The sequence below is a fragment of the Nematolebias whitei genome, chromosome 1 (genome assembly GCF_014905685.2).
Source record: "Nematolebias whitei isolate Nwh7 chromosome 1, NemWhi1, whole genome shotgun sequence".
Lineage (NCBI taxonomy): Eukaryota > Metazoa > Chordata > Actinopteri > Cyprinodontiformes > Rivulidae > Nematolebias > Nematolebias whitei.
Window position 1 is genome coordinate 34,367,629 of NC_056498.1, and position 13,343 is coordinate 34,380,971.

The window sequence follows — 13,343 nt, forward strand, 5'->3', positions numbered from 1 at the left end:
ACGTTCCACTGAGGCCCTGGGGAAAACCCAGAACTCGCTGCAGGGATCGGGTATCTTCTCTGACCTGGCAACATCTCGGGGTCTCCCAGGAGGAGCTGGAGAGTCTCACAGAGGAGAAGGATGACGGTTTCTCTCCTGGACCTGTTCCCTCCTCACCCCGACTACGGATATGTGATAGAAGATGGAAATGACTTGTTGTTCTTTTATTGCTCAAAAGTTTGCCTCAAATGATTGGAGTGGCCAAAGATTAATTAGCCAAAATAAAACCCTCTCTGCTTACAGGAAGTGCTCAAACATGGTTTGTTTTAGTCTGAATCGTAGGTTTTTTTAACGTTTTATTGAGTTTTGCAAAAGAAATAACAAATATAAACAACAGTTTAATGGTTTAATATGACACTAATTGGGAACATTAGTATTTAGGAGCTACATTAGAGCTGCACACAATAAAAAGAACCCTAATGATGGTTTTGAGAATCACTGCGGCTCGTCGTGCTGGTTAAGTGTGTGTGGGTGTAGTGAGGCATCCGCAAAACCTTTTTTACATTTCTCTCTTCATTATCATTCATTTTTCATCATGCTGTCTTTAGATGCATTCCACTTGAGTGTTATTTTAATTAGCATTCAAATCACTCGTTTTCTTTATATAATACACAACAAGTCCATGTTGTCTGAAATATGCTTCAAACAAGATTTTAGTCTTAAGATTTACAGAAAGATGCTTCAGAGATGTTTTTTTTATTCTTGTTTCTACGTTAAATGAATCCCTCTTCTTCTTTTTTTTAATCAGTCATGATATTGGACACAGCTTTGTAAGATTTAAAGACTGGACTGAGCAGGAAAACTGCTCACAACTATAGTTTAAGAACAATTAGTGTTCCTGTGAGCGTATGCGCAGCTATTTTCTAATTATTAGGTGACAATATTTACTATTTAAGCCCTTATTAAAAGGTGATGAGTCACTAGTTTTATCACGTGCCATGTTTGTTTTAAAACAGAGGTTTTGACCCAAGGGCAGCAGGGGGGTCAAGGCCTTATAAAGAGGACTCTCAAGCATTCTGCTGCCATCTAGTGGACATACAAAGAACTAGAACATTAAACTATATTTTTGTTTTGTTTTGTTTTGCCCCTTTAGAAGATAATATAGTATATAGTGAGCGCACTCGGTATAATTTCTGATTTAGTTTATTTTATTTATTTTTTTTGCTACTACAAAAGAATGCTTTTATTGTGAAGGTCGGTTGACTTCCTGTGACCTGGTTGCTAAGGGCAACCCAAACAAACATACTAAAAATAAAAGGTTGTCTTGGCTTAACTTTAACTTTTAGCCTCGGAGTTGGTCGGTTATTGTAGCAATATATATATTATTTTACCATCCCTAAAAATAAATAAATGCCGCCAGCAGGTAAAAAAGGTTCCGATAAAAAGCCCGCTGGACCTGCGGCGTCTGTGAACAAGAACTGGGAGGCTGGTCTGGTCAAAGCACAGTTTGAGGAGGTTTGTCGTTCCATCTGCTTCTTCTTTAACTGTTGTTTTCTACTTTTGTTAATTTAGCGGCTGTTTTGTCTTAGATCGTTATTTTTTAAGCTAACAGTTTTAGCAGTTAGCCTGCCCGTTAAATAAATACATTTGTACCGAGACTTTTCACTATTAAAGTCTCCTCCGTACAGTTTATGCGTAGAGCCGAAAATCAGAAGTTTAAAAAAAACAACAACTTCCAAACGAGTTAATAAAATTAAGATTTTTTTTTTAAATTAAAGACTGATAAACGGTAAGCTGTTCGGGCTTTTATTTGGAAAAGGTTAAATGTACTAACCGGAAGTCGTGCTTTTTCTTTTTTTTAAAAATGCGTCATTTTGTTTGTGTTGCGTTTTATACAAAAATCTCCACGGGACACTTTATACAGAGACATGAAGGACAATAGTAAGAAACAAAAAAAAAAACCGAACAAGTAAATAAAATTAATTGTGACGCGAAAACGGTTGGTGTTATGCGGCTTTTGTTTTGAAAGAGATAGCAGCACAAACCGGAAGTTGTGCTGCGTTGACGTGTATTTTCATGAAATCACGTTTTGTTCCCAAAGAAAAAGTAGAGGAAGCGAAACGGCTTCTGTTACAAATAAAGTCCAGTTGTTTTTGTCTTGAACTTTTTTGAATTCAACCTTTATTTAGACAGGTTAATCCCACTGAGCCTCGAGGACTCATTTACAAGAGAGACCTGGTTGAGTGAGTAACAATGACAAGAAAGTTCCTGGAGAAACTTTGACGGGGACTGCCTATTTATTATTACATTATTATTAATAATAACTATTAATATTAATGATTATTAATATTAATATGAATGATTATTAATAATGTATACTTATTAATATTAATAATTATTAATATATTGTTAGTTTATTAATTATCATTAAATATTAATAATTGATAATCACTATTAATAATATTCATGCAAATAATTAGTATTATAATTAAATATTACTTATTGATATTAAAATAGGTAATTATTAACATAATTAATTACTATTACCTATTATCACCTATTATTATTAATTAGTAATAATAGGTGCCTTCCATGAATTGCATAATGCACAGCCTTCTTTGCATGTTGAACCAAAATGGCTCCATATGTTACTCAGTTTCTATGAAGAGTTTTCTCCTATTCATTTCCTGTGGGAAATTTGGCATTTTTGTTAGCTAAATATGTCGCCATTGCACACTTCCCGGAGCCGGGCCGTTCGTTTTCATATAATTTTGTGGTGGTCCACGTTGTGGTTCGGGCCGCATTAAAGTTGAATACGCTTATTAGGTGTAGAATAATAACTGGGCAGTCACAAACTAGTTCCTGGAGTGGGTGAAATTTGGCATCTTTGTTTGCAAATTACGTCGCCATGGTAACTCGAAATGCCAACAAAAGTAATAGCACTTATCACGGGGTCGAGCTGGTCGTTTTGATACAATTTTTGTTGGGGTAGACATTATGGTTCGGGCCGCATTAACGGAGATAGAAATGTAGACTCACTTCCGAGGTGTAGAATAATAGAATAATAGAATAATAGGTGCCTGCCATGAATTGGTGAAGTGGCTGATTTTCCATTAGTAACTGTGTCAAATAAAGAACTAGAAGCAACAAAATGTTTGTTGAGACAGTTCAGGATCTCGTGCTTATTTGACACAGGAACAGAGTTAATGAGAAGTTGTGATGGGAGGTCAGATGATTGGAGGCTGCCTGAGAGAGATTGGATGGTTTTCCAGAATCTGTTGGGGTCATTTAGATTTTTGGAGGTCTCAGGTCCGAGACTTGAACTTGAGCCTCAAATTAAAAGACTGAAAGACGAAATGTAACCAAGATAAATGCTGGTCCTTTAACCCTCCCGTTGCCCCGGGGCCACAATGACGTGCAAGCCCAAAAACAAAAAGCCTCAAAAAGTCCCCCAGATAGTCTCCAGCTCTGCTGTGCATAAACTTTTTATAATCTGCACAGCTTGAACACACATACTCCTACTTCCTGTCTCGCACCAACTCATAAGCATAAATCCTCCGTATGGATACACTGGGCCCATCTTGAAGTGGGTCAGAGCCTGCAGACCAGTTTTGTGAGCAGCAGAGGAGCAGGTTGACCTCTGCTCTCATTAGCAGTGTCAGTCAGTGGCTGATCGATGTGATCAGACGAACCCCCCCCCCCCCCCCCCCCATTGTTCCGTCTCCATCTGACGTCTGTGTCACATAAAGGTCGTCTATAAAAGAAGCAGCGTTCTTCAAGTGTTCACTTCTGGGTCTCCACTTTTAAAAGAAGTCCCACCTAACGGGCGCGGTTTAATTAACTGAACTAATTATTCCACTTTTCACCCCCACCCCAGGACTCATGGCAGGCGTGTGTCTCCCTGCTGGTTGGGAGAAGTCCAGAGGAGGAAGAACGACTCCTCGGCCCTCTGGTTTTAGCTGTTCAGAAACCACAGCGTCGACGTTTCACCGTACTATCCTGGGACAGCGCCCTGACTAAGGTACCTGCAGACACTTTCATGGGTTCAATCCACGCAAACTGAAAATCGTTACTCCTCTTTGTAGCTGGTTTTAGTGCATATATTAAATATGACATTTAACAAGTCACAAACAACATAAAAGATGATTGACTGGCTATAAATAAAACCTCTGACAATAATTTATGTTTTTTAAATCAGTCATTAGTATTTTCTTGCACTTGCCCTAGTGGTTTTTAATGTTGAGCTTTATTTTTGTCTGATAAAAGCTTCTTTTTTTAATTTTTAATTCAGATCCATGAACTGGGGAATCCTAAAGCCAAAAAACCCAACAATCCTCCCATGTTCTGTGAGGTAAAGATCATTTCTTTTCATAAAATGTTTTTTTTTTTGTTTCAGTGTTTTTGTTTATTTTGACATAATTTCCTGATTGTGTGTCTCCTGTAGGTTACAGAGTCTGCTAAAGTGCTGCTGGATGCAGGGGAGGAGATTCCCAGTGACCTGATGGCCAAACTCCTGAAGTTCCAGCTGCTGCAGATCAAAACCAGCGATCAGCAAAGGAGGGAGGCAGAACAGGCGAGTGGTTCTGAGTACGCTCCTCAGAAGGTCTTTTAATGTTATGACAGAAAAAAGGAGGAAACTTCAACTACCTTAGAGCTACCTCAGCCTGAAATAAAAAATATCCAATTTTAATGGTCTTTTTTTTACTCATTAAGGGCTTTTAATTTGAAAAAAAAAAAAAGTAAAAAATCCACATTTCATTATTTGCATTTGTATTTTTTGAATTTTACTAAATTGAGAGAATACTTTTAGATTAGGACTTTTAAGTTACTTATCACGTTCTGAACTAAAATAAAAATCAGAGACAAATATAAAACATAAAACATTGCTGAAAGGAAGGTATTATTTTATGATGTGATAAATGTGAGATCAGAATTCATTTATAAAGGACTTTGTAAAGGAGTCGATTTCCCTTTAATGAACACTAGGGGGCAGTATTGTTGCTAAGAGGTGACTGGAGTATTTAAAACAATTCTGACAAAATAAACACATTTTAAAATATCATTAGGCTTTGTCAGGAACAATTGCGTTTATTGACAAAAAATAAAAACCTCAAAAAACAAATATAAATGTGTGACTGATTTATTTTTCCCCAATGAGACCTCAAAGGTTAAAAATCTATTTTTTGAATGTTTACCTGCGGTCAGGTTTTTACTTTACAACACTAGTTAAGACTGATTGGATCTCTTTCTGAACGCTCACCAGAGGATTTTTTTTTATGTTTTCTTGTACATTTCAGCTGAAGACTGAGAGACAAGCAGAAAAAGTCGTCCGTCCTTCTGACAGCAGTGCCAAGGGTTCTGCCAAAAAAGCAAAGGGTTCATCTTCAGATCCAGAAGCCAAGGAGAAGAAAACAAAACTCAAATCCAGGAATCATGTTGAGCCACCGACGTTTATTGGTAAAAATGCTTTTTTTATGTTCATTAAAGTAGCTTTATACTTATTACTTTAATCTGCCAGGTTAGGCGTTCTCAAACTTTATAGCCGAAGATCCAGATTTGGTTTCTAGATAAGGTCAAAGGTCCAGAACAACTAGAACCATTTTATTAAATTTGCTTACAAGTTACAACCAAAAGTAAAAGATCTGTTTCTCTTTTATTATTTGCTGCATGCCCAAGTTATGACGGTAAATCTTAAATCACTGCAGTTTAAGACATTTTAACCCAAATGTGATTAATCTAATTAAAATAAAATCTCTGTTTTCTTACAAGAACAAAGATTTGTCTGAACCATCCTTGTTGAACAGGCCCTCCCTGATAGTGTGGGTCTAGAAGATTTTTTTAAGAGGTGGGGTTTGAACTGCGAGTTGATTACAGTTTTTATCCACATTTCCTAACGCCACGTCACACGACTCCTTTTTAGCCATTGTTTTTGAAGAAAACAGTGTTTTTGAAGAAAACAGTGGCTAATCCAGCCTATCTTCCCAGGAGTCTGAGCAAATTCACCCCAAGGTCAGGCCGTGTAATGCTCAGAGAAAAGACAAAAGTTACACGTTTGTTCCAGAGAATGGACTAAAATTAACTTTCCAAGGTCCAGAAAAACATTACAGATCCAACAAACCAAAGGAAGTGAATGTTTTTCTTTAATTAAGGTATAAAAGTTTTGCGATGCTTTATATATTTTGGAACTACAGCAATTTAGAACTCCTTTTCCTCCAAAATTAGTATATTTTAGTTTTTTCTATAAACAACGTTTCGTTTAAGGACTATAAGAACTAAGAACTATAGCCCTCTCTTAATTGTGGTGTACCACACGGCTTCTTCTTAGGCCTCCATCTCTTCTCATCAAATATATGTGGATGCGTCCTGATACAAAAGCTTTTGTTTGCCTCATCAGATGATGAGCCAGAGCACGGTCCTCAACACTACATCCTGTTGGTGGGCTTCTTCCAGCCACAGCTGGTTTGGATGCTCAACGCCATTGGTGTACATGTAGCCAATGTCATCAAATTATGCTCAGAGCAGACACAAGTTTTCGTGGAGAAGCAGGAACTCAGCGGCTGTGAGGACGATGGTCCGAGCCCGAAAACTTCTCCAGGTCTGGGTGCAGGTTAAGACTCTACACACCAGATGGACCTTTACTCAGAACTCCTGAACAGATCTCATGTTTTTGATGTTGTGCTTCTATTTGGTGTTTAGAGCTTTCTTTAAAGGCAAAGAGGCTTGATCAGTTCTGGACAAATCTGAGACCAGTTCTTTACAATGGGCCTCCAGACTCCAAGCTCTACGATGCGGTTCTGCTCAGCTACACCGTCCAAGATCTCACACTGTCTCTCCAAACGCAAGACCCCGAGGCAAAGGTGATAGGGGCCCGATGGATGAATCTTCTTTTAACTGATCACTTTTCCTGCTGTTATTCCAGCTAGTTTTGTTTGTGTCTCTGTGCTGATTTTCCTTTTTATTTAATTCCTGTGTTAATGTTTACAGCTGGAGCTGGGAAGCCAAATCTTTGAGGGCGTGGCCAATCTCATCTACGACTGTCTGGACTGGCGCAGGCAGCATCAGCACTATTGTGACAATGTCAAACTCCTCACAGTACCTTCTGTAGATGGACTGGACTCACAGCCCGTACAGGTATATAGTCATGAGATAAAGAGAGGTCACCATCTTTCATACGAGGGTATAAAAACCAAGCAATAAATTCCGTTGTGTTATTTATTTAACAAAAAGAGGCAGAAATGTAAGAGCTTTATGAAAAACCAAATCTGTTTCTGCTTCCACAGGTTTTAGTGAAAAGTTGCTGCTCACCTATCAGAGGTTATCAAGATCATTAGGCCATTTCCAAATAACTCATTTAATCATTTTACAGGTCTTTCATAGATAGGTAAACATTTAAGAACCCCGCCAGTCTTCCCAGGAGTGGACATCTGAACAAATTCACCCCAAGGTCAGGCTACGTAATGTTCAAAGAAATCACAAAAATCCCAATAGCTTCTCAGACTTTACATGCCTCAGTTACCGTGTTAAAGGTTAAAGCTCATGACCATTGGGAAAAGACTGAGCAAGTATGGTTTGTTTGGAAGGGTTCCAGGAAAAAAAAAATTATAAGATTATGACAGCACAATCCAGGTTTTTAAAGGGATCTCTGACTTATTATATGACTGCCGCAGCTCTCTTCTCTGGTTCATTGTCGTCTGTTGTAGCTCCACCGGTCTTAACATCTACTGCAGCTCCACTGGTCTCAATGTCTGCTGCAGCCTCTGTGGTCTCATCGTCTTCGAGAGGGTCCAGGAGGATGTCTCTCACTCATTATCCATCCACCTGAACTCTTTTTTTCTTGTGTTGACTGTTTTAGTTCCCCATGCTTTTCTTGTTTTCTTTGCGCCCTCCATCCATTGTTACACCCAAGTTAGGTAGACGTCCCTTGACATCCCTGTCAGGATTGTTGTGTACTGTGGTATTTTTGTCGTCTTGTGATTATTGTATTTAGTTTTCTCTGAGTGTCTTTCACTTGTGTTTTTAACTTCCCCAGTATTTTTCCACTCTTGTAGTCACCTCCTGCTCCTCCCACCATCACCTGTTCCTCATTGTCTTTCCCCAGGTGTATGCCATTGTCCAAAGTTAGTGTGTCTTTACATAAAATCCATCCATTATCTTCTACCTGCTTCTTCCTTTTCGGGTGCGGGGGTCACTGCCCATGTCCAGCTATCACTGTGCGAGAGGTGGGGGACACACTGGACAGGTCGCAAGTCCTGTCATTTTGTCAGATTGTGCTTCCCAGCATCATGCTCCGTTTCCTCCGTGTCTTCCCATCCTATTGTTTTTTTTTTTTTAATATTCATTTTTGCCTCGTCAGCTTTTCTTTCGAGTTTTTGTTCTCTTTATTTTTACCCTCAAGTTCCTCGGAGTCTCTTTGCACCCTGGGGTTCAACAAACATGTCAGAGCTTGATAGTAGTGGAGACTAAAATACAAGGTCATGAAGTTTTATTTTGTCACAGTCCTTATGTACAATAACTTATGTGTAACAGGGGCAACGTGGTTCCACTTGTCATTACTTTTCATTTGGGTCTTATGTGAAGGGTGAAACAGCGCCCCCTCTCGGTGGCTGGTTGTAGGAAGTGCAGTGCGCGCGCAGATATTTCCACTCTGAGACGATGCGCGCGAGGTGAGTTCGGTAATATTAGCGCTGTGGTAAAAGATATTGCTGATCATTGTCCATTATGTGATCACTGACTAACAGTAAGATGTACTTATGTCAGTCAGGACAATGATAAGATTCATGTTGTACATTTTTTGCGTTCATATCAATTTATTTGACCACTACGCACCAGAAAATATCCGCTAGCTTGGTGCTAATGCTAATGCCTCGTAAGGTGCTGTATCCGCTGTGATGCGCCCATGATTCTGGCCAGTACTTATTTTGTTAAATACCAGTACATATTTTTATTATACTGTACTTTTTTTTTTTTAATTATCATATTATATTGGTGTATTGTAGTTTTCCATTCTGTAAGAGGACGGACACGAGCTGTGACGTAGTTTATAACGAGCCCATGATTATTTGCGACCATATTTTGTTTATGCAGATTTAACAGCATTCGGTTCAGTTCGTCTTCTGGTCAACATTAAACACAGCGCAGAGTAGTAACTATAAGAAGACTAAAATACGAACTGACAGGTTGATATTTATTTATTTATTTGGACCGAGTTGAATTAATATCCGGTCAAGTTCAGCGCGTTAGCTCTTTAGCTGACGTCATGCAAGTTAGCTGTTGAGCTAATGTGAAAGCTGGTCCTTCTCCGTTCTCCCGGCAACTTGTTTTGAATTAAAGAGCTGAAAGGTGACGGGCTTTCTGTTTTCACGTTTTTGTCTGTTGACATTTATATACAAATTAAAATCCTAACTAATAGATCTTTGCATAATTTACAAGTTTTGACAAATATTCATTCAACCTTTATACAGGTTAGTGTTAAAGAGCCTCGGGGACTCATTTACAAGAGAGACTTCAAAAACGTTCAGTACAAAAATAAATAAATAAATGTCCTCACCAGCACAAGATATAATAAAAAAAACAAACAACTAAGAATGATGACAACAGTAGACAACAGTATGCATGTGCTTGTTGTAAACAAAATAAACGTGTTTGATCTCGCTTTCTTTACTTTGGCTCTTTAAATCAATGAGGTTTAGATAAACAGATGTTAAAAATTTTGTTCATAGCAGAGGATGGTTTCGATCCATCGACCTCTGGGTTATGGGCCCAGCACGCTTCCGCTGCGCCACTCTGCTATATGTTGCAACAACGACTCAGACCACCTTTAATCATCTCAGGAGTGGGGGAGGGGAGGCTGTTGTTAGCTGGAGCTCACAGAGCAGCTCCATGTGGGGAAGAGAGCGCCGTTTTTATTCATCTACACTGACAACCCCCCCAAAACAAAAAACAATGCCTACATTTTTATCACCCTCGAAGGCAGGGGATAATGAGATTACCCGTGCGTGGTCTGTTCGTTGAATATCTCGTGAACCCGTGGACGCACTTTATGGAAACGTGCATGAAGTAATCATTAGATGCGCGTCTGCAGCTGCTTTCGTTTTTTTTGGAGTCGATTCAAGATGGCTGCCACATCTGATCGCTGTCGGCCAACACATAAACAACCTCTACTCAGTCAGTTCGACAAATATTGAGCTAAAACTTGCTGTGGTAGTAGCTGAGAGTCATTTACAACACGTTCTCTGAGCACGACGGTTTTTTATTTTTCAGGGTTGGACCAAACAGCTACACCGCTGTTGTTTCATAAGATGATGCGAGTCTGAAACTTAAGCATGACAGGCGGCGGGCGACAAGCAAATGAGTTTAATCTAATCCTACTTTGTGCTTTTTTTTTGGACCAGGTGGTACCGGCGGTTCCTCTGACCCCACGCTCTAAAAAGAAGTCCGTTCAGGAACAAGTCCCACCAGAACAAGGTCAACCCTCTCCTTATCATACGTCTTTCAGCATCTTTCTCGTCCCGCAGTTTTCAAGCTATTGCAACAAATCTTAAATCCAGATGTTCAGCTCTATCAGGACAATCCTGATATGACTTTTAGTTTTGGTGCAACTTTAGCTTTTTGAAATATTTAGACTTTTTGGCTACTTTCTTTAATCACTGAAAATGAATTGAGCTCATTGCCATCCTTCAAATCTTTAGGTCTGTTTACAACTCATTTAAATTAACGTTTTTCAGCCTAATTCAGCAGAAAGGTGCTCTCTCCTTCCACCTCCGTCTTGCAATTTCAGCTTCTTTCTGTTTTTTTAAATACTTTTCAGCAGGTTTTTTGCTAATGTCATCTTTTTTCAGATAATTTCCACTTTTTGTGCTCATTCTGCTTCTTTTAGCAAACGTTCTTTTTTCTGCTCATTTAGGCTTGTTCTACTTTTTCAGCTACTTTTTAAAGCATTTTTAGCTCATTTCTGCTGTCTTCAGATACATTCAAGTGTTTTGTGGTAATTTCTGTTACTTTCAGCCAAATTAACTTCTTTCTGATAATTTCAGCTTTTTATGCTCCTTTCAGCTGATTTCTACTAGTTCCCAATTTTCTGCTATTTCAGCTACTTTTTAGCTGTTTTTTGTGCTAAATTGAGCTTTTTTAACTAATTCCATTTTTTTTAGCTCCTTCCACTTCCTTCTGCTAGTTTAAGCTTCTTTCTGCCTTTTCAGCTATATTTTTGTTGCTAATTTCAGCCCTTTTTTTTAGCTAGTTTCCTTATTTTCATGGCTCATTTTTGCCTATTTAAACCTAAATATATGTTCTTTCTGCTTTCTTCTACTAACTTAGGCTTGCTCTTCCATTTCAGCTAAATTTCAGCATGTTTTTAGCTCATTTCAGCTGCTTTTCAGCAAGTTCCTCAGCAATAAACATTCACACTGCATTTTTGCAGGAAATGCATTTCTTTAGTTTTGATTGTTTATGTTTTCACCTGAAGACTAATTAGATCAAACTTGTGGATTTGACTTCCTGTGCTCAGGGACCCAGCTGTCTCCTGTCTCTGTCCATGTGGACATGGGTCACTACAACAGTCTGCTGGACCTGGTCCCTCCTGAAGCCTGCTCCGTGCCTCTGCTCCTGCACTGCATGCTGGAGCAGGTACATAAGAACTACTTTAACCTACAAATAAAAACAACAATTGAACTGCTAATAAGTCTTCGTGTCCAGGTGGGGATTTCCGCAGAGCAGTCTTTGTCCGGCTTGTCACGAACGCCCGAGAAGCCCAAACCCGTCTGTGGCCAGTGGTTCAAGCCCCAGCTGCTTGGTTATCTGCTCCAAAGCTTCCTGCCCCTTTCACACACAGACGAGGAGAGAAAACAGCTGCTGGACAACCTCCCAACTGTTGAGGAAGACGACAAGACGGTACATGTAAATTTATCTCATCGATGACTCATTCATATGTAGCATTGGTGGTTCAGTGGTAGAATTCTCGCCTGCCACGCGGGAGGCCCGGGTTCGATTCCCGGCCAATGCATCGACTTTTGAAATCGGATCATATCATTTATAGTTTCTTTGTAACAGCACTTACTCAAAATTGGTAAATGAGCAACGAGCTGCTGAAGAAATACAGCGATGTATATTTAATCTGCTAGATTTCAAAAACAGCTGTGGGAAAAAAAAAAAGGTTGAACTCACTCCCCGTCGGGGAATTGAACCCCGGTCTCCCGCGTGACAGGCGGGGATACTCACCACTATACTAACGAGGAGCTGTTGTTAGGGATAAGTAGCATTTTTCTTAACTTGTTCTGATCGTACGGTGTATTCAGACGTGGTACATAAATCCTAATCTTAACATCTGTAGCAGCCATATTTACTTAAACGCAACATGCTGCCTGTGACATCACGTCTTCTGTGCGGGTCTTCTCAGAACTGTGACTGGTTCACTGGAGTTAGATTGAAGTTGCATTTTTACGATCACATAAATATACAGTATGAGCACGTCCTGCAGTGCGATTGTGAATGTGCTGAAGCTTAAACTCGCACCAGTTGTGTGTAGCTGTAATCTCTTGCAAAACAGGACATGCTATCAGGACGTGGGTTTGAGTCCCGGTCCTGGCAGATAAAAAAAAAAAAAACACTTTACCCTAACCCTTATTATTTTTAATGTTTATATTCTAGTAAATAAATAATATATACAATAAATCTTTTTTAAAAAATCAAGCTACTGCTATATATAAGATGTTTTATGGCTGGGGCGAGTTGTGCATAGGCCTGTCACGATAAGCAATAAATCAATTAATCGCATGATAAATGAAAATTATTAAGCTAATTTTCATTTATCAGCTTTATCGTTTCTTCGTCTCTGTCCTTCTGCTGAAGACACTGGATGACAAAAGTCTCAACTCGGTATTCTTCACTGACCCCTCCCTTTGTCTTTTTTCCTCTTTTCTCTTTAAAATTCATTTTAACCGTCCTAAATTGTGTTTTGTGTACAAAAATTGGAATGAATTACAGGTTTTCCACCATAAACAATATGAAAATATTCAGGACTTTCCTGAAAATACATGCATGTTATAGATCAGTGGTTCCCAACAGTGGTCCTTGAGGAACACCGTCCTGCATGTTTTACTTGTTTCTCTGCTTTGACATTTGATTTGAATGAATGGGTGATTAACAGGCCTCTGCAGAAGTTGAGGAAGTCATTAAATCTCTGAATCAGGCGTGTTGGAGCAGGAAATAACTGAAACATGCAGGATGGTGTCCCTCAGGGACCATGGTTGGGTACCACTGGTATAGATAAATAAAATACCAAAAGACTGTGTGTCCTTGTTATAACATGTTTTCTTTCTGTGAATTCTGTGAAATATTTACATATGCTAACTTCCCATATTTACAGT

General features: G+C 39.1%; 1 protein-coding gene and 3 non-coding genes across 4 annotated transcripts in view; 2 read left to right on the forward strand and 2 right to left on the reverse strand.

The window, feature by feature from the left end:
• The first annotated feature begins 1,389 nt into the window (after positions 1 to 1,389).
• spag17 (sperm associated antigen 17) overlaps positions 1,390 to 13,343 on the forward strand; it is a 50,527-nt gene continuing 38,573 nt past the window's right edge. The window contains exons 1-11 of the mRNA XM_037675875.1: positions 1,390 to 1,494; positions 3,857 to 4,000; positions 4,271 to 4,330; positions 4,424 to 4,552; positions 5,283 to 5,436; positions 6,374 to 6,586; positions 6,676 to 6,836; positions 6,964 to 7,110; positions 10,371 to 10,443; positions 11,486 to 11,604; positions 11,674 to 11,874. Coding sequence (XP_037531803.1) covers positions 1,390 to 1,494; positions 3,857 to 4,000; positions 4,271 to 4,330; positions 4,424 to 4,552; positions 5,283 to 5,436; positions 6,374 to 6,586; positions 6,676 to 6,836; positions 6,964 to 7,110; positions 10,371 to 10,443; positions 11,486 to 11,604; positions 11,674 to 11,874 — 1,506 coding nt within the window. The remainder of the gene's footprint in view (positions 1,495 to 3,856; positions 4,001 to 4,270; positions 4,331 to 4,423; positions 4,553 to 5,282; positions 5,437 to 6,373; positions 6,587 to 6,675; positions 6,837 to 6,963; positions 7,111 to 10,370; positions 10,444 to 11,485; positions 11,605 to 11,673; positions 11,875 to 13,343) is intronic.
• trnam-cau lies at positions 9,696 to 9,767 on the reverse strand. The gene has a single exon. It is a non-coding gene; the product is annotated as a tRNA-Met (tRNA).
• Positions 11,910 to 11,980, forward strand: trnag-gcc. The gene has a single exon. It is a non-coding gene; the product is annotated as a tRNA-Gly (tRNA).
• On the reverse strand, positions 12,141 to 12,212 carry trnad-guc. Its single transcript has one exon. It is a non-coding gene; the product is annotated as a tRNA-Asp (tRNA).